This window comes from Nansenia antarctica, assembly GCF_963989245.1.
Source record: "Nansenia antarctica genome assembly, chromosome: 11".
Lineage (NCBI taxonomy): Eukaryota > Metazoa > Chordata > Actinopteri > Argentiniformes > Microstomatidae > Nansenia > Nansenia antarctica.
The window spans coordinates 23040527-23058707 of NC_137681.1; the positions used below are offsets into that span (position 1 = coordinate 23040527).

The 18181-nt window shown below is 47.1% G+C and overlaps 1 protein-coding gene across 1 annotated transcript in view; it reads right to left on the reverse strand.

Moving 5' to 3' along the window:
* Positions 1-17636, reverse strand: part of LOC308167699 (zinc finger MIZ domain-containing protein 1-like) — a gene marked incomplete at its 3' end in the record, with an annotated part of 41832 nt that extends 24196 nt beyond the window's left edge. Inside the window, exons 1-3 of the mRNA XM_080542162.1 lie at positions 17550-17636; positions 13623-13728; positions 867-902 (exon numbers count right to left, since the gene is read on the reverse strand). Coding sequence (XP_080398288.1) covers positions 867-902; positions 13623-13728; positions 17550-17564 — 157 coding nt within the window. The 5' untranslated portion in view covers positions 17565-17636. The remainder of the gene's footprint in view (positions 1-866; positions 903-13622; positions 13729-17549) is intronic.
* Positions 17637-18181: the final 545 nt, after the last annotated feature.

Sequence of the window (18181 nt, forward strand, 5' to 3'; positions counted from 1 at the left end):
CACGGCTAAGAAAAGACTGTCACACAGTTGATCTGATTACTTAATCCGTGCTTTTTTCACTCCGCCAATGACTGCTATTAGTCTGTCCTCCACAGAAGCGATGTAGTGTAAACTGTCGTACTGTTTATGAAGTAGTAACACAGTCGGATTCATAGAGTCGAAGTGAATATACATGAAAATAAACGACTTTTGAGTGCTTTACAGGTACAACTGTGGCACAAACATTCATTGAAAACAAGTCAAACTATAAAACTACTGTAAAAGTAGCCTAACCCAAATGTACGTCAATATCCCAAGTATTATGACGAAAGCACAAACAGTGTGTGTGTGTGGGGGGGGGGGGGGGCGGTAACCTAGTGGCTAGAGAGGCCGGCTAGCAATCGGAAGGTTGCTGGTTCGATCCCCGCCTCAGGAGGGAGCTGAATGTGCCCTTGAGCAAGGCACTAATCGCTCCAGGGGCGCCGACTATGGCTGACCCTCTGCCTAGAGCAAAAAAAAACAACCAAATTCCAACAGTTGATTGACAAGTTGATTGCATGGCAAAAGAAAAACATTATAAGCGAAATGATTAAAAAGAACAAAAAAACAAGAATGCGTCCACAAACAACCATGCGTCATAAAGAAACGATAACAGACAACCATCCAGCAGCCAAATGTAACCTTGTGACCCCCGTCTACAAAAAACCCGCCCCCCAATCAAAGAAAGCACACTCTGATACACATCACGCCATTCCATGTATATGTCTGCTCCTGTGATTTGACCAAAACAGACTGACACAGAAAGAAAAGAGGCTGTGATGGAGGATGGTTGGTTGGATTCAGCCGATGACTTTGCTGTACAGCACTTTGACACAGTGAACCAGTACCTGAATCAGCCTGACATCTCCTGCAGGTGGTGGTCTCTGTAGGGTTTGAAATTCAAACATTTTACTACGGTAAATGCAAAAGAAAAACGGATCACAACATTTTCTGAGGTGTTTCTAGTTTCAAACTCTAGCCAAACTGCCAAAGACTTCCGGAACGCTCACCACCTAGAGTGCCAAGCGTTTTTAATGGTGGTGTTTACCCAGCAAACAACACTCTGATTGGCTGACAAAACGAAGCATCATTTTATGCATTTTTTTGCGAATAAAGTCACCCGTGGCACTCTAGTATGTCGACAATTTGGGCGACTTTATTCACCCTCCCTCGGCACTAAATGAGTTAAAAACAACAATGGGTGAAGTACTTCATAGCTGACTAACAGGACAAACTTGTTGGCAGTCAAACTGTATTTGATGGAGGACAATGTTCTCCATCTCAATCCCCAGTCACAGAGATCGGCCTGGTGCCATTGTTAGTGAATAGGCTACATACTGTATACCAAAGAGTATACACACTGACTGAAACCTCTTCAGCTGAATGCCCCATTTGACCCATTTTCGCCTAAAAACCAGAACCTAAACTAAACTGCAACATTAAAAATAGGATGATCAGATGCGACACATGCCAAGGACATATAAAGTAATCGATAATTAAATGAACAATCAAATTAAAGCAGAATCTTGGGCACTAATTATGAGCTTTGCACATTTGTCAGAATGGTAAAGGTGACACACCAACATCCTGTTGAGGGGTAGCAGTTCCGTTCTGAAGCGATGCCATGCGAGAGAGCGCGAGCGTGGACATGAGCATCAGAGTCGGAGCTGAAACAACGGAACTGGTAAAAAAAAGGTGGCTGTCGCACATGTAGACGTGGCGTCATACAGTAGGTTGTCATGACAACGTCAGGCGTCAACGTTCTGTTATGTTTCTCCTGCCTCTCAACCCCGGCGCCACTTACTCTTGCTTTGTTCTGGGGTGGAAGTGTTTATTTCTCTGTCCCTCTCTCTCTCTTTCCCTCCTCTCTCTCTTTCCCTCCTCCCTCTCTCTCTGTGCATCGCTATCTTTATCGAGAGGCGCACCGTCGAATGGTGCTTCGCGTTCCTGAGGATGAAGTCCCTCCACACAAGCACACTACATGGCTAAAACGACCTCCTTCTGCATTATGTATGTTGTGCGTGGCAGTTGGTTCTTGGAGTACCACCGTTTAGTTAAATAAGCAATTCTGATTAACTGACGCGCGTTCTAGAGTGTTCATGTGGGGATTTGAACATGGCTTCTGCCTCAGCAGGAGGCTCTGCACCTGTATAAGGAAGAGAGGCTTGTTCCATTGATCTGTCTCATTAAAGACACATGGAAAGGTCCTCTGATGTACCAGGAAAGGCACAGCACTAGTTTTCACACAAACATACACACGCGCGGGACAGATACATAAACACACACACACACACACACACACACACACACACACACACACACACACACACTCTCGCAGGTGCGCGTACACATGCACACGCACACACGCACACACACACATTGATATAGATAGATAGATAGATAGATAGATAGATAGATAGATAGATAGATATTAGACTATTTTTTATTTATTTTAAGATTAAGACTATTATTATTATTGATCCTCAAGGGGAAATTATATTTTATAATTATAATTATATGTTACTACATAACAGTTGTTTTGATTTCATCTTTAGTGCAAATCCAAACCGTGAGTCACGTTTACGGGGAGAGGAGAGAGGAGAACAGGGTGTTTGAGATATCCTCAAAACAAACAACAAGGCTCTGATATTGAGAACAAGCGTTTCATTCAGCCCCACAACACAGAGCCTAATGAATGGGTGGGACAGCCGTGTGCAGGGTGTCTGTCTGACATCTCTGCAGCCAGACGGCCTGTTGGTTCACCTCACCTGTCATGGCAAGTTGGAACCTCTCACAAGTCAGACACACACACACACACGCACACGCACACGCACACGCACACGCACACGCACACGCACACTCACACACACACACACACACACACACACACACACATACACACACAGAGAGAGAGAGAGAGAGAGAAAATTGCCGAATAACTCCCAAAAGCAGTAATTAAGACATAGTTGCTGGGAGCAACAGTGGGAAATTAGAAATGTGTCAGATATTTCTGTCAAGATGTTCCCCAATCAACTGGACTGTACGTGTCAGAATCTGTCTTCAGAGAGGGAGAGAGAGAGAGAGAGAAATAGAGAGAGAGAGAGGATAGAGTTTTTCCCTCTCAAAAGGAACACTAAGTCATGTTGATGTCTCTGGGTACAGCAGGTGGTCTGTCTTTGATGGGGTACAGGATATCTGTCTCACTGTTACTGTATATATGTCTCACTGTTACTGTATATATGTCTCACTGTTACTGTATATATGTCTCACTGTTACTGTATATATGTCTCACTGTTACTGTATATATGTCTCACTGTTACTGTATATGTCTCACTGTTACTGTATATATGTCTCACTGTTAGTGTATATATGTCTCAGTGTTACTGTATATATGTCTCACTGTTAGTGTATATATGTCTCACTGTTACTGTATATATGTCTCACTGTTACTGTATATATGTCTCACTGTTAGTGTATATATGTCTCAGTGTTACTGTATATATGTCTCACTGTTAGTGTATATATGTCTCACTGTTACTGTATATATGTCTCACTGTTACTGTATATATGTCTCACTGTTACTGTATATATGTCTCAATGTTACTGTATATATGTCTCACTGTTACTGTATATATGTCTCAGTGTTACTGTATATATGTCTCACTGTTACTGTATATATGTCTCACGTCTGTTACTGTATATATGTCTCACTGTTAGTGTATATAGTATGTCTCACTGTTACTGTATATATGTCTCAGTGTTACTGTATATATGTCTCAGTGTTAGTGTACATGTCTCACTGTTACTGTGTACATGTCTCACTGTAGCAGACCCTTAGACAGAACCCCATGCGGGACAGTCCCACAACGTTCGCGTTGCGGATAGACAGAGAGAGAGAGAGGGGGGGGGGGGTATAAGCAGAGATAGTATGACAGAGAGAGAGCGAGAGCGGGACAGAGAGAGACGCAGAGAGAAAGAGAGGCAGAGAGAGAGGGTGAGTGAGAGAGAGAGAAAGAGAGAGAGAGAGAGAGAGTGGGACAGAGAGAGAGTGGGACAGAGAGAGAGTGAGAGAGTGGGACAGAGAGAGAGTGAGAGAGTGGGACAGAGAGAGAGTGGGACAGAGAGAGAGTGCTAAACTGAGAGTCGGGCAAAAAAAAAAAAAAAAAACGTCACCCTCAAGTAGGTCAGTTCCACTGGCAGAGATAATCAGGTCCGTTCTGACCCCTCCTGTGTGACTCTAACTGGGTCACACAGGGCCGTTCTGACCCCTCCTGTGTGACTCTAACTGGGTCACACAGGGCCGTTCTGACCCCTCCTGTGTGACTCTAACTGGGTCAAACGCACTCAGCTGTTGCAGCTCTGTCATGTGAGGGGCGGTGAGGCCATACTCAGACTGTCAAACTTCCATTCCATTAGTTTAAGGCACAGCGGGACCCCCCCCCCCCTCACCCCAACCCCACCCTCTCTAGCCTACCATACCCACCATACCCTCCCGACACACACACACACACACAAACATATACACACACACACACACACACACACACACACACACACACAAACACACACCCATCAACAAGAAAACAAACTCTGTCACCCCTCTCTCCAAGGGCACAATCATGTGAAGTTACTCACTCCCAGCTGCAGTAGCAACCACCCCCAAACACTCTCCCCACCCCACCCCACCCCTGTCAGCGAATGCACCCCCCCCCCCCTCCCCAAAAAAAAAACACAGCCCACTCAAGAGTTGTCTCCTCCTTTTGACAGCTTTACACTCCTATTCACAGTCCCGCCCCCCAAACCCCAACCCCCCCCACCCCGCCACCCACAACTCCACCAGACTTACCCACACACAGTCCCAGTCAGCCCAGCAATGTCCCTGCCCGCCCGCCCGCCCGCCCGCCTGTCTTATTTCTCACTCCTCAGTGCACAGAGAAAAGGGGGCTCATGTGTCGAGAAACACTTGTGAGCAGGAATCTGCGATAGCAGAACAAAAGGCGATACAGGGCCGTCCTTAAGCTCCACACTGTTGAAGCCAGGCAGCTATTTCAAAGCTTTCTTCTCTCTCACTCTCTATCGTCCTCCTCCTCCCCCCCCCCCGCCTCCTCTTTTTTTCCCTTAGTGTCTCTCAGGGCAGGCTCTCTCCTTGTGTTTTCCCTCCTCTCCTCTCATCTCCTCTCTCTCTCTCTCTCTCTCTCTCTCTCTCTCTCTCTCCCTCTCTCTCTCTCTCTCTCTCTCTCACCCTCTCTCTCTCTCTCTCTCTCTCCACCCTCTCTCTCTCTCTCTCCCTCTCTCTCTCTCTCACCCTCTCTCTCTCTCTCTCACTCTCTCTCTCTCTCACCCTCTCTCTCTCTCTCACTCTCTCTCTCTCTCTCTCTCTCGCTCTATCCCTCTCTGCTTGTCCAGCGACTGCACAATGCACATCAATTATTCATTGCCGGTCTCTCGGTTTCACAGGCAAAACCAATCACAGATGGACTTGCTGCTAATGGCCTCCTGCTGTACAGGCCACCGGCTTGCTTTGCACTCAGGCAACCAATACCCAAGAGACAATAGGGGGGCGGAGGGAGAATAGGGTTAAAAAGAAAAAAGAAAGAAAAAAAAAAAGAAAGAAGGAAATTTCATCCGACAGAAGCAGACAGGGAAGGAACACACACGTTTGGATTAGAGAAAGAAACATTAGCTTTGCCACAAATGCCTCTGCCTGCCTGCCTGCCTGCGACGAAATAAGGAACCGGCTTCAGTAAGCACTCAAGGGTTAAAGAGAGAGAGGGGAGTGGGAGAGGGAGAGGGCGAGAGAGAGGGAGAGAGAGAAGAAGAGGGGTGGGAGGAGGGGGGGGGGGGGGTGGGGGGCAGTGAGAGGGAGAGAGGGAGATAGAGAACCAAATGCTTATCACCTCACCTCGGACGTATGCAGCTGTTATTGATGTATCTTCTTTTTCTGCCTAGTGATCCATTGCCTGTGCTCTCCCTATACACACATAACACAGAAGCAGCCACAGCCACTTTGCCAGAAGGGAGAGAGAGAGAGAGAGAGAGAGAGAGAGAGAGAGAGAGAGAGAGAGAGAGAGAGAGAGAGAGAGAGAGAGAGAGAGAGAGGGAGAGAAAAAAAAAACGCAGGCAGCTCACATTTCAAACTTGCAAGGGGGGTGGTGCCTAATGTGCTAGACAGCGTGTTTCTTGGCCCTGGTCCAGGGCAACGGGTAAAAGAAGCACCAATCAATTCATTTAAAGCAACATTTCTTTACGGGAACGCCGCTCTTACAAGTACTCCTAAACAGCGGGGACCGGGAAGGCTCCGGATGGGAACGTTAAGCGGTGATTTTACCCCCACGTCTGAGTACACTGTTGACTTAATCCATCAAACTAGTCATTCTAATTAAGGGCCAGGGAGGACTCTGGGAGGTAGGAAGCGAGGGAGGGAGGGAAGGAGGGAGGGAAGGAGGGAGGGAGGGAGGCTGGTGGCTTCCTGATGAGCAGTGGCTAGAATGAGTCCTGTCTCAGAGGGGAGGGGCGATTAGACCACAGTTGTCTCCCAATAACGCACACACACACACGCACACGCACGCACGCACGCACGCACACACACACACACACACACACACACACACACACACACACACACACACACACACACACACACACACACACACACACACACACACACACACACACACAGAAGTTGTATAAACATCTATGTAAACGGCATGGACTACAGTCTGAGGCTGCCAATGCCATTGTCTCCCATCTCAGCCTCAACATGAACACACAGTAAACACACAGCACATAGGTTCATGTTTGCTCTCTCCAGCAATTCATTTATCAAATTAGCAAACTAAAACACAACCACGGCCATTTCTACTCGACAGACACAACACACTAATGCAATCCATTAGAATGCACAGACATCCTATTTCCAGAGCGGGCTAATATCTACTCGCAGCTAACAGCTCCGTAGAGACAGACACACACACACACACACACACACACACACACACACGAGCAACGCGGAGTACCGTTAGCCCACGGTACGCTACGCTAGCATGTGACCCCCGTAAGCACTGTAATCAGGAAGGAAGGAAGGAAGGAAGGAAGGACACCGTATCACCCAGACAAGCTAAACAGGCCTTATCTCTGGGCTCCTGTATGTGCCCTCTCGGAATCCACTATCAGCAGAGTGTATAATATATGATAATATATGACATTTAGCTGACGCTTAAAAAATAAATAACTCCAAAACGACTTAGATTGCAGTGAATGCATACTGAACAACGTTTCAGTATACAGTACTGTATATATGGTCCCAGGGGGAATCGAACCCACCACCTAAGCGTTGTTAGCGCCGTGCTCTACCAGAGAGGACCCCACAGTGGCAGGTGAATTACTGGCTTGCATATGGGTTGTCTAGGCTTGGGGCTTAAGTACAGTGGAGAGACATCCAGAGAGTACAGACCAGACCAGACCAGACCAAGAGAAGAGCCGCGGTGATATATTGCACAGTCAACTCCTTCTCCTTCTTTGCAGCATGCCTCCTCAAGTTTGGGGCGGGGTGCATTCTCTACCCATAAGTGCCGTGGGTTGTGTCATCTTATTTTTTTTCGAACAACAACAACAACAACGCCTGAAGCATCGCGGAATCAAATCGGCTCCCGTAAAAAAAAACTTTCAAAAAAACTAATTTGACTTTGATTGATTGAATCGAATTTGGATAGGCTCGTGCTTAAGTCAGTGATGGTTACATCTGGAAGACAATAACAGAAAACGGACCACTGTCGTTAGACCGCTGTCGCAACGAAAGCACACAAGTCTTTTTCTCTGTCTCAATTGCCTGTTTTCCCGAGGGAGAAGGACAGCGTCTTAAATCAACTCGTACTGTTTCTATCTATCTTGAGAGCTTGTTTGGTTCTCAGACACGCTCTTGAACTCTGTCCAACTGCTGCTGACGTTCTCATACGGGCAAGGCCACCAACAATGTTTTTAGACGTCCCGTGTTATTTTCTATTTAGGAAAAGCCACAGCTAAACTATCAGTTACTCCGTGCAAACTGAGAGAGCTGGGAAGATAGAAAGAGAGAGAGGGAGAGGGAGAGAGATAGAGAGAGAGGGAAAGAGAGAGAGAGAGAGAGGGAGAGGGAGAGAGGGAGAGGAGAGAGAGAGAGAGAGAGAGAGAGAGAGAGAGAGAGAGAGAGAGAGAGAGAGAGAGAGATGACAGCTCTGCAGGCTGTGTGTTTGACCGCTTGTGCTGCTGTGTGTACAATATGAGACTTTTTCCCTGGTCGATGACAACATGTCTGGCTACATGTCTTTAGTGCTACTTCACAGGAACACATGCTAAATGCTAACTGTCTACAGTAGCACGTATTTAGCGGTGTAGATCCACCACCACTGAGGGGAGAAGACAGCATTGAGAGGAATTATTTCACGTTAACACGACAACAATATAATGTCTCTAAAAGCTGCCCCAATCAGTTACCATACATGAACAAGAGCAGAATGTGTTTGCCCTAAGGAAGAGGTGGTCCGTGGTTCTGTCGACTTCTTAATTGTGAAGTTTCTCTTTTTAATTCTCTTTTAGGGAACTTTTAGTCGTCTTTTAGTGCAAGAACAGACAAACCGTTTAACATTCCCAGTCTCAAAACAAGCTCCCACTATTCATGCTTGGGCTGGTTAAAAAGGGAGGAAAGCCAACTGCTGAAGTCACACCTTAAAAACCCTGTCAAAACAACACAACAAGAAGAAAGAGAAGAGTAGCATACCACTGTGGTCTCCCCTGATCATCAGAGAGAGAGAGAGAGAGAGAGAGAGAGAGGGAGAGAGAGAGAGAGGGAGAGAGAGAGAGAGTTGATGAACAGAGAGAGACGGTGTTCCTCATGTTCATGTACATAAATGAGTACAAACAGTACTGTTTAAGTTGACATTAAGAACAATACAGATTGACTCTTAATTTGATTGCTTTTAATTTGTAATAAAAAATTTGTCAACCGTGACATCAATCGCGTGGCATTTTCTGCAACATAAAAGGGAAGATCCTCAGGAAACAACAAAGTGTCTGTGTGATGACTTGTTTACCCTGCACTTGTTACACTGATGAATGAATAACCAAAGCGCGAGACTTAAGTTCCACCAGTGCTCCCCCTACTCCCCCCCCCCCCCCCCCCCCATATAAATTAGTGCCTTCTTTCACTCTCTAGAACTAAGGAATTCCAAGTACTTGCTGAGGCGCAAGCGATTCGGAATGTGCCACTCTGACCCACATAGGGAGAATTGTGATTAAGCGTTTTTTGTCTAAACACCGGTACCAGACTGTACCAATCCCCGTGTCCGAGGGGGGTGGCCTGGACTCTGATAAGTGCTGAAGAGTAAGAGGCTGGTGAAATAGACCCTACACAGAGGGTAACGGGTCTTCAGATTTGACAGGAGGTTTCTGGTTTCTGTAGTCCTGGTTGCTGGAGCAGAGTGTGTGATCCCCCCCCCCCCTCCACCGCCCCTCTTTTGACAGCAGTTGAACTTCACGTGCAGGGAGATTCACCATGTGGTTAGACAGTCCCAGTAATCACAGATTAATAGTGCAGGCTAATCCCATTCACAAAGAGGTCACAACTCAGGAGACAGAGCACTAAAAGGCTAGGAGAGCTACTAGTCAAAAGGGAGGCCTAGAAACACTAACTGACGAATCAAGTCCAAACGCATTTAACCCTTTAAACACTGAGAACTAAATCGTTTGAATCTAGCCTCGTCGTAATATCGCTGACAATCATTCCAAGTGTCACATCATAGCACATCCACAAGATAAAATATGGATACCGACATTCCATTGACACATGTAAACATGGAGAACTAAATAGTTGAACATAGACTCTCTGTTGTCTCGTGTTAACTTGTCCAACAAGCATCACATTAAATCAATTTAAAATTGAGAAGGGCTGCTTGGTAACGTCGCCACGGCGCCGTCAGATCATACGGGTTTAGATTGTTCTGAAAGCCAGTTGGCGGGCGCTAATGCATTTCATGCTACAGACAATGGTGCAGTCATTAAGGTCAAGGAGTAATTCTTTTGTTACCGTGGCGATGAGCTTATCCTTTTCAATAAACCCCCCCCCAAATAAAACGCCTCAAACTTAACACAGGAGTTTTTTTTCCCGTTTTTTCCGTTTTTTTTCCCGCCGTTTCGCACACACACACAACCAGCTCTAGTGGGCGACTTGTTGAAGAACATTGATTTGTTACACTTCCCTCGTTGTTCCCCTCCTCCTTTCCCGCAATTTTCCCTCCACTTTCCCTCCATTCAGGAACGGAATGTCAACGACATAACCGTCGTAAACAACTACTGCACGTGTGTGTCGCCCCTCCAGGTCTCTGGAGAGCACTCCCGCTTCCAATAGGGATGAGAGAGAAAAAATGTGTTTATGTATTTGCGTTCTGTGACCTGACATGCACTCAAACACGAGACATTTCCAAGTATTTCCAAATCAGATCCGAAGAACAACCTCCCCTACCCCGCTAGATGGTGTGTCACTCACGACAAGATTACCAGACGCTTCATGTAAAGCAGACAGTCTGCTTAGGAAATAAAGTCCCTACCCTCAGATAAACTCCCAGAAGGCCTTGCTCCTTATACGACGAGCTCCCTGCGACAACAAGGGCACCTCCCAGACAACAGAGGTGCTTTTGTCAGCAGAGATAAAAAAGCAGACACGAGTGCTTTACGCTTTAGAGTGGTTGGAAACAACCGAAAAACAACGTCTACATTTAAGAAACTAAAACTGACACGTTATGCAACGGCAACCGGCCAACCGACCAGTACTCTGTCATATTATAGAGCGGAGAGTTTGAAAACAAGCTCTCGAACTCGGAGAGAGAGAGAGAGAGAGAGAGAGAGAGAGAGAGAGAGAGAGAGAGAGAGAGAGAGACCCACTGATCTGTGTAGTCATTGAGCTCTTTAGCTTTGGACGCGGGCCAGGAAACCTGGCAGACTGGGCTAAATAAATTATTGTTAAAACAACATTATGCACAAGAACACTGTATTCAATTAAAACCTCTTCACCTACTTCCCCCCCCCACCCCACTCCTCCCCTCTCTCTCCTTCTCCCCCCCGCCCCTCTCTCTCTCTCCAACTGATCTTGCATTCCAGTGTTGATTTGTTTTCTGCTAGATTCTGTGGCGAGTCCAAGCCCCGCCCCCCTCACAGTGTCCAAGCCCCGCCCCCCTCACAGTGAATCACAGACACTGACTCGTCTGTCTCTGGTGTCAGATGGCCGACCTGCTGCCGCCATCCAGGCCCTGTCATGTGATTCGCTCCCACTCTGTCGCTCGGCAACGGCCCTGCTGGATTTCTCTGTGGCAGGCAGGCAGGCAGGGAGATAGACAGACAGGCAGGGAGATAGATAGACAGGCAGGGAGGTAGACAGACAGGCAGGGAGATAGACAGGCAGGCAGGGAGATAGACAGACAGGCAGGGAGATAGACAGGCAGGCAGGGAGATAGACAGGCAGGCAGGGAGATAGACAGGCAGGCAGGGAGATAGACAGGCAGGCAGGGAGATAGATAGACAGGCAGGGAGATAGACAGGAAGGCAGGGAGATAGACAGGCAGGCAGGGAGATAGACAGGCAGGCAGGGAGATAGATAGACAGGCAGGGAGATAGACAGGAAGGCAGGGAGATAGACAGGCAGGCAGGGAGATAGACAGGCAGGGAGATAGACAGACAATTAGGCAGGGAGACAGACAGGCAGGGAGATAGACAGGCAGGCAGGGAGGTAGACAGGCAGGCAGGGAGGTAGACAGGCAGGCAGGGAGGTAGACAGGCAGGCAGGGAGATAGACAGGCAGGCAGGGAGATAGACAGGCAGGGAGATAGACAGGCAGGCAGGGAGATAGACAGGCAGGCAGGCAGGGAGACAGACAGGCAGGGAGATAGACAGACAGGGAGATAGACAGACAGGCAGGCAGGCAGGGAGATAGACAGGCAGGCAGGCAGACAGGCGGGCAGGCAGGCATGGATATGATTTTGTTTGTGGTTTCTTTTATCTTATTTACATGTATTAAGTCTTCTGTGTGTAACATTGAAACCTAGCTGCTATTGACGGGAGTGGAACTATGTACAAGCCTTCTGGGCTTCGTTCCCTCCTTGCACTTTCATGTGTGCTAAATAAACTACACTAAACTAAACTAAACTAATTAGACAGGCAGGCAGGGAAATAGAAAGACAGGCAGGTAGGCAGGCAGGGAGGGCGGGAGGGAGATAGACAGACTGGCAGAAAGACAGACAGGCAGGCAAACAGACACAGAGACATCCAGATAGGCAGACAGACAGGCAAACAGGCAGGTGGACAGACATGCAGAGAGACAGGCCCTACCCCTGGGGCCCTCTGCGAGTGCCGTTTAAGAGCCATGTCTCCCTGTCTTAGCAGACTTTAATAGACCTTGTCTTGGGCCCAGTCCACCCACCTACTCTCTCTCTCTCTCTCTTTCCTTCTCTCTCTCTATCTCACTCTCTCACACTCTCTCTCACCCTCTCTCTCTCTCTCTCTCTCTCTCTGCAGGGAGCCTTGTCTGCTCTGCAGCGGTTTCTGATGAAAAGCGAAATTATTCAGGACTGCGCAAGTCTCTCAAGTGGACCATTCACAATATTTATGCATGTACATAATTGACCATGAAATGCAGTTTGGGGGGGGATGCTGTCTGAACCGCACCGCTCCCCCCCCGCTCTCTGAACAACTACTACGACAGGAAGTTATTCCAAAGGCGAGTCGATGGCTAATCGTATATAAACCCATAAATAGGCCTTGAGTGTTGATACGGGATTAAACCCAGAACCCTATCACTGGGGGGGGGGGGTATAGAACTTAATTGGAGAAAGAAAAAAACGTTTTTTTTCCTTCTCTCATGGCTGACAATGTACAGCAGGATAATTAAGCCTAATAAGAATTAATTGGATGAAATACTATGGTAAACATTCGAAGAGAAAACCTGTCACACACTGCGGCCTTTTCTCTCTCTGTTCTGTACGCATCGTGACTGAGAATGAGTGTGTTTTGTGTCCGGGGGACCATCGAGTCAAGTCATAATAGCAGCAATTTGCGCATGAGATTTTCCCTCTTAACCCGAGACAGGTGAAAAGCACAAATCACACATTCTTCAAGGGCCACAGAAATATGCCACTGTAACCATGGTTATCTGGCGCCCTGGGGACAAGCCTACACATCTTCGTTCTCATAATGCGTCAGCGTCATCATGCTGTGATGGACAGTGTGCTGAACACCAGATATCATCAGCCCTGCAAAAAATCCTGTCGTTTTTATGGGATGAATTATAATATTCTTATAATTCCGTGATTCTGCGGACACAGCCGTGGTGAACTAGCCTAGCCTCACTAACTGCCAAAGAATTCCGGAACACTCACCACCTAGAGTGTTTTATGTGGTGTTTACCTAGCAACAATACTTTGATTGGCTGACAAAATGAAGCATAATCATTTCTGAATTTTGGGGTGAATAAAGTCACTCTTTGGTACTCTTGAATGTTGACAATTTGGGCGACTTTATTCACCCTCGGCAGGCAATAAATGAGCTAGAGTAACAGAAGAGGGAAGCCTGGTTGGTCTTACCTGCTGATTTTGGAGTGAACTTGTCCCTGTTGGCTGCGCACACTGCCAGGAGCCGGTAGCCCAGGTCCAAATCGTAGCCTTGCTGTGCGGCCACGCGGCTGACCACCTGGACAAACAGACAGACAGACAACCAGTCAGACAGACAGACAACCAGTCAGACAGACAGACAGACAGACAACCAGTCAGACAGACAGACAGACAGACAACCAGTCAGACAGACAACCAGTCAGTCAGACAGACAACCAGTCAGACAGACAACCAGTCAGTCAGACAGACAGACAATGGTCAGACAGACAACCAGTCAGACAGACAGACAGACAATCAGTCAGACAGACAACCAGTCAGACAGACAGACAGACAATCAATCAGTCAGACAGACAGACAACCAGTCAGACAGACAACCAGTCAGACAATCAGTTAGACATACACAAAGACAATCAGTCAGACATACAGACAGACAATCAGTCAGACAGACAGACAACCAGTCAGACAACCAGTCAGACAGACAACCAGTCAGACAGTCAGACAGACAACCAGTCAGACAGTCAGACAGACAGACAATCAGTCAGACAGACAGACAATCAGTCAGAAAGACAACCAGTCAGACAGACAACCAGTCAGACAGACAACCAGTCAGACAGACAGATAAACAGCCAGACAACCAGTCAGACAGACAACCAGGGGTCAAAATATGACAAAACTATATTATTTCAATGTGCACTGTGAGGTACCATTCATAAACGTCTCAATGTGCAAACCATGGAAAGATGTTTCACCACAAGATTTGGAGGACCATCTGTCCACCATATTGCTGATGCAGCTCCTAAAACCTCATTACTATGTTATGGATCAATTTTAAAGGTAGCGGATGTTTGGGGCGACGGTGGAGAGAGAGAGAGAGAGAGAGAGAGAGAGAGAGAGAGAGAGAGAGAGAGAGAGAGAGAGAGAGAGAGAGAGAGTGAGAGAACATAGAACGTGGCCTATGACGTCCCAGTGTACTGACGCTCACTGAGAGACCGGCGTTAAGTGAAACCCAACATGTCACGGCAGGCGGAAACGTAAATCACCCTTAAAGTGGCAGACACCGGCTCTGATTTACCATCGCCATGATCTGCACAAAGAGGCCTCGTGAGAGACAGTGAGCCCGCTGACCTTAGAGACACGTGTCTGCTTCACCATGTTTCAAGATGTTTCCTCTGATGCAACATGAAACATTTTCTCCTCAGGATCAGATTGTGGAGTTCCAACACACCAGCCCTGAGGTGCTGACCTGCAGCAGGAACACTGTAGCCTGTACCGTGTAATTATCTTCCTAAAGTATAGCCTGGATCTGACACCGGAAAAAAAAAAAAGAGGCATGCATATCTCGGGCGTATTTATAGAGAACTCAAATTAAGAGGGAAAAAAAGATATATGATTGCACGCCGTTGTCTAATTAAAATCTAAACATGCGCGGGGACATTTTTTCCTGTCTGGGGGGTGTGGGGGGGGGGGGTGTGGGGGGTGGAGGACATAACGTTCTAATTTCAGCACCTTAATTGCACACCGGGGTCAGAGGAATTGTGGTGGTTTTGTAGCCGCCAGAGTCTAAACACACTTCTTTGAGGAACTGATAACCGTTTGTGTTCGACTTCTTTTGTGTGTTTGAAAGACTAGATAGCTGTTCTCTGAGCTGTGCATGATACTGTACATAGCAAGAGACATTTTACAGTCCTTCACGCTGTGCTGTATGTAGGCTCTTACCCCAAAACACCTTCCATTGCAATGCATGGAATGACAAATGGTATCAAACACGTGGATCATTGTGATGCATGGAATGGAATGAGGAAAAGAATCATTCCATTCCACGCATCACAATGGTCCACGTGTTTCGATTCTATTACTCATTCCATTCCACGCATCGCAACGGTCCACGTGTTTGATAACCGTTTGTCATTCCATTCCATGCATCGCAATGGGGCCCATCTGCCCAATTCCCAGCGGCCCAACAGCCTCCACTGATGTAGGGTATTACAGGACTTTTATGACTCGCTCAGCTCATCTGCGGGTACTTCTGTGGCAGCGGAAAAAATACCTCAACTCAGCCCACTGCCAAAGAAATTCTGGAACACTCACCGCTTCGAGCGCCAAGTGTTTTATGTGGTGTTTACCTAGCAACAACACTCTGATTGGCTACAGAACGAAGCTTCATAATTCATGTGTTTTTTCGGTCAGTAAAGTCACCCTTGGCACTCGACTACAACGTTGACAATTTGGGCGACTTTATTCACCCTCTAAACGAGTTAAGGACCATTCGCACCTTTTCTCCACTCGTTCTTCCACTCGTTCTTATAACTGTTATATATCTGCGGCCGCAGCGTGTCGACGTGGCAGGGACAGCCACGCGTTAAGCGGTCACCCTCTGTGCCGCATGACAACAGTAGCCATGAGGACTACTTGGTTGGGTGGATGGATACAGACCGTAGTCCTAGAAGTAGTGATTTCACCACCACACCAGAAGCCCTGTGTGCTCTCTCTTAGTACTGGCTAACCCTAACCCTAACCCAGAGTTCGTCTAGACCACCTATAAACTAACTAAAATGACAGTTTGCCTGCAACCTGTCGGGAAAAGCCTGGAGGTTATCTCAGTTGACAGTTTTAACAGGGAAACCAACTGACTTGCCGAAACAGAGGAGAAGTCACCTGCTCCTTACTGCTGCTGCTGCACATTAAAACGCGTACTATAAACAATCAGTTGAGGTAAGATAAGATCGTTGAAGTTCATGTACGTTTATTGTGCACACAAATCCCTCCACTTGAGCATACATGTTGAAATGACACAGATTACGCAAATTGTAACACGTCTCCCTCATCGCCACTCGAGGCGTTATGGAAATCTATAAGTCTTCAGACGCCTCAGGTGACAACGTAGTGACAGGTATTCCGTTTAAGGCGGTGAGTTGGGCAGTACCTTCCATAAAATAAAAAGGAGGCTATAATAATTATTATTAAATGTGGGTCATTGAGGATGACAAGCCACTAATTGTGTTGGCAGAGAGACATTACTGTAGAAGTGAGATAGAAATAATAAAAAAATGTTTTGATATAAGACTTTGTTAGGATACAGAGTATATACTGCAGAGCACTACAGGCGTTTTTAGCCTATTTAGCATAGCCTGACAAACACCCACGACTAGTGTCAAATGAGCCAACAACATTGACTGAAAAACATGCCCCGTCTACGCCAAGTGGGAACATATTTATTTGGTTATGTGTGTTTTGTCTTTGCTTTTGGGATAAGCAAAGAAGCAAAGCCGGTGTGCCTATTTGCCATCACCGATATTGTAGGGATACTATTCAATTAATCAAATGGCCAAAAGCTTGTGGCTTTTTAAGAGGGGAATTAAAGGCTTTAGGGCCTTATCACTCTAAGAGCATTGATTGCTTAGTGGTTTGGGCAACACTGCTTCTGCAGCCGCTCCATCTATACATTTGTGGTAGAATTCTCATTTTCATAGGATTCTTTTCTGAAGCAGAAAAAAATATACACATTGTAGTGCCAAGTCTTAATACAAAGACTCAACTTTTTTTTCCGGAGAGAGCTGTTTTATAGAAATGTCCCAAAACCTCAAGGATATACAGCATACCGCACTGCAACTGCAATGGGGTCAAAGGTGACTGGATCCCAACAGCTTTTTTTCTTTCACCCACTGATTCCCTCCCCGAACGACCTTAGCCAAGATCAGCCAGTCTCCGGCTTCCCAGTTCCCTATGGAGTCGGGGGGGGGGGGGGGGGGGGCTAATGCAGCAGTTCCTGTTTTAACACCCCCCCCCCCCCTCTCCTTGTCCTTGAACCCCAAGGTGTGGTGCAGGGGAAGGGGGGTGGGGTGGGCGTGGGGAGGGGAGGTGTGTGGTGTCCTTGGCGGTTGGTGTGGCGTGACGTCTTACCGTGAGGCATCCCATGAGGCTTTGCTCAAAGGGACGCTGGAAGGCCCGGGGGTCGCCGCACCAGTCCAGCAGCTCCGTCGCTGCCGTTTGGAAATTTGCTGGATTTTGTAAGTGCTGAGGAGACACAGAGGGACACGGTCAGATAACGCTCTGTACATGTAGGTTAGTGAGGTTACAATCACTGTAGGTCTGTGTTATTACGCTACACTACTGTATTTCTGTATTTCTCTACTTCGAGAATCGGATGCTGCGTAAATGAGAAATGTATCCGACGTGCTAGAATAGACAGTGAGTGGTTTGTTACCAAGAACTCTTAGTTACACATCAACGGGGTGGGGGGGGGGGGGCAGGGTGGGCAAGAGTCAATAACACAATGAATAATTCAAAGCGATTTGAAGCTGCCAAAAAGAAAAAAAAAAGAAAAAATAATAATCTTCTTCACCACCACATTTCAACTCATCTCCCTCCTAGGAGAGAAAAAAACAACAACAACAGAAAGAAAGAAGGAAAAACACTGCGAAATAAACGAGAAAAAAAGAAACACATCAAAGCTTCTCCCGCCATTTCCCCGCGGTATGGGCTAACAGCATTAATGCGGCGCAGGGAAGAGCTACAGTTATGAGTCCCCTATG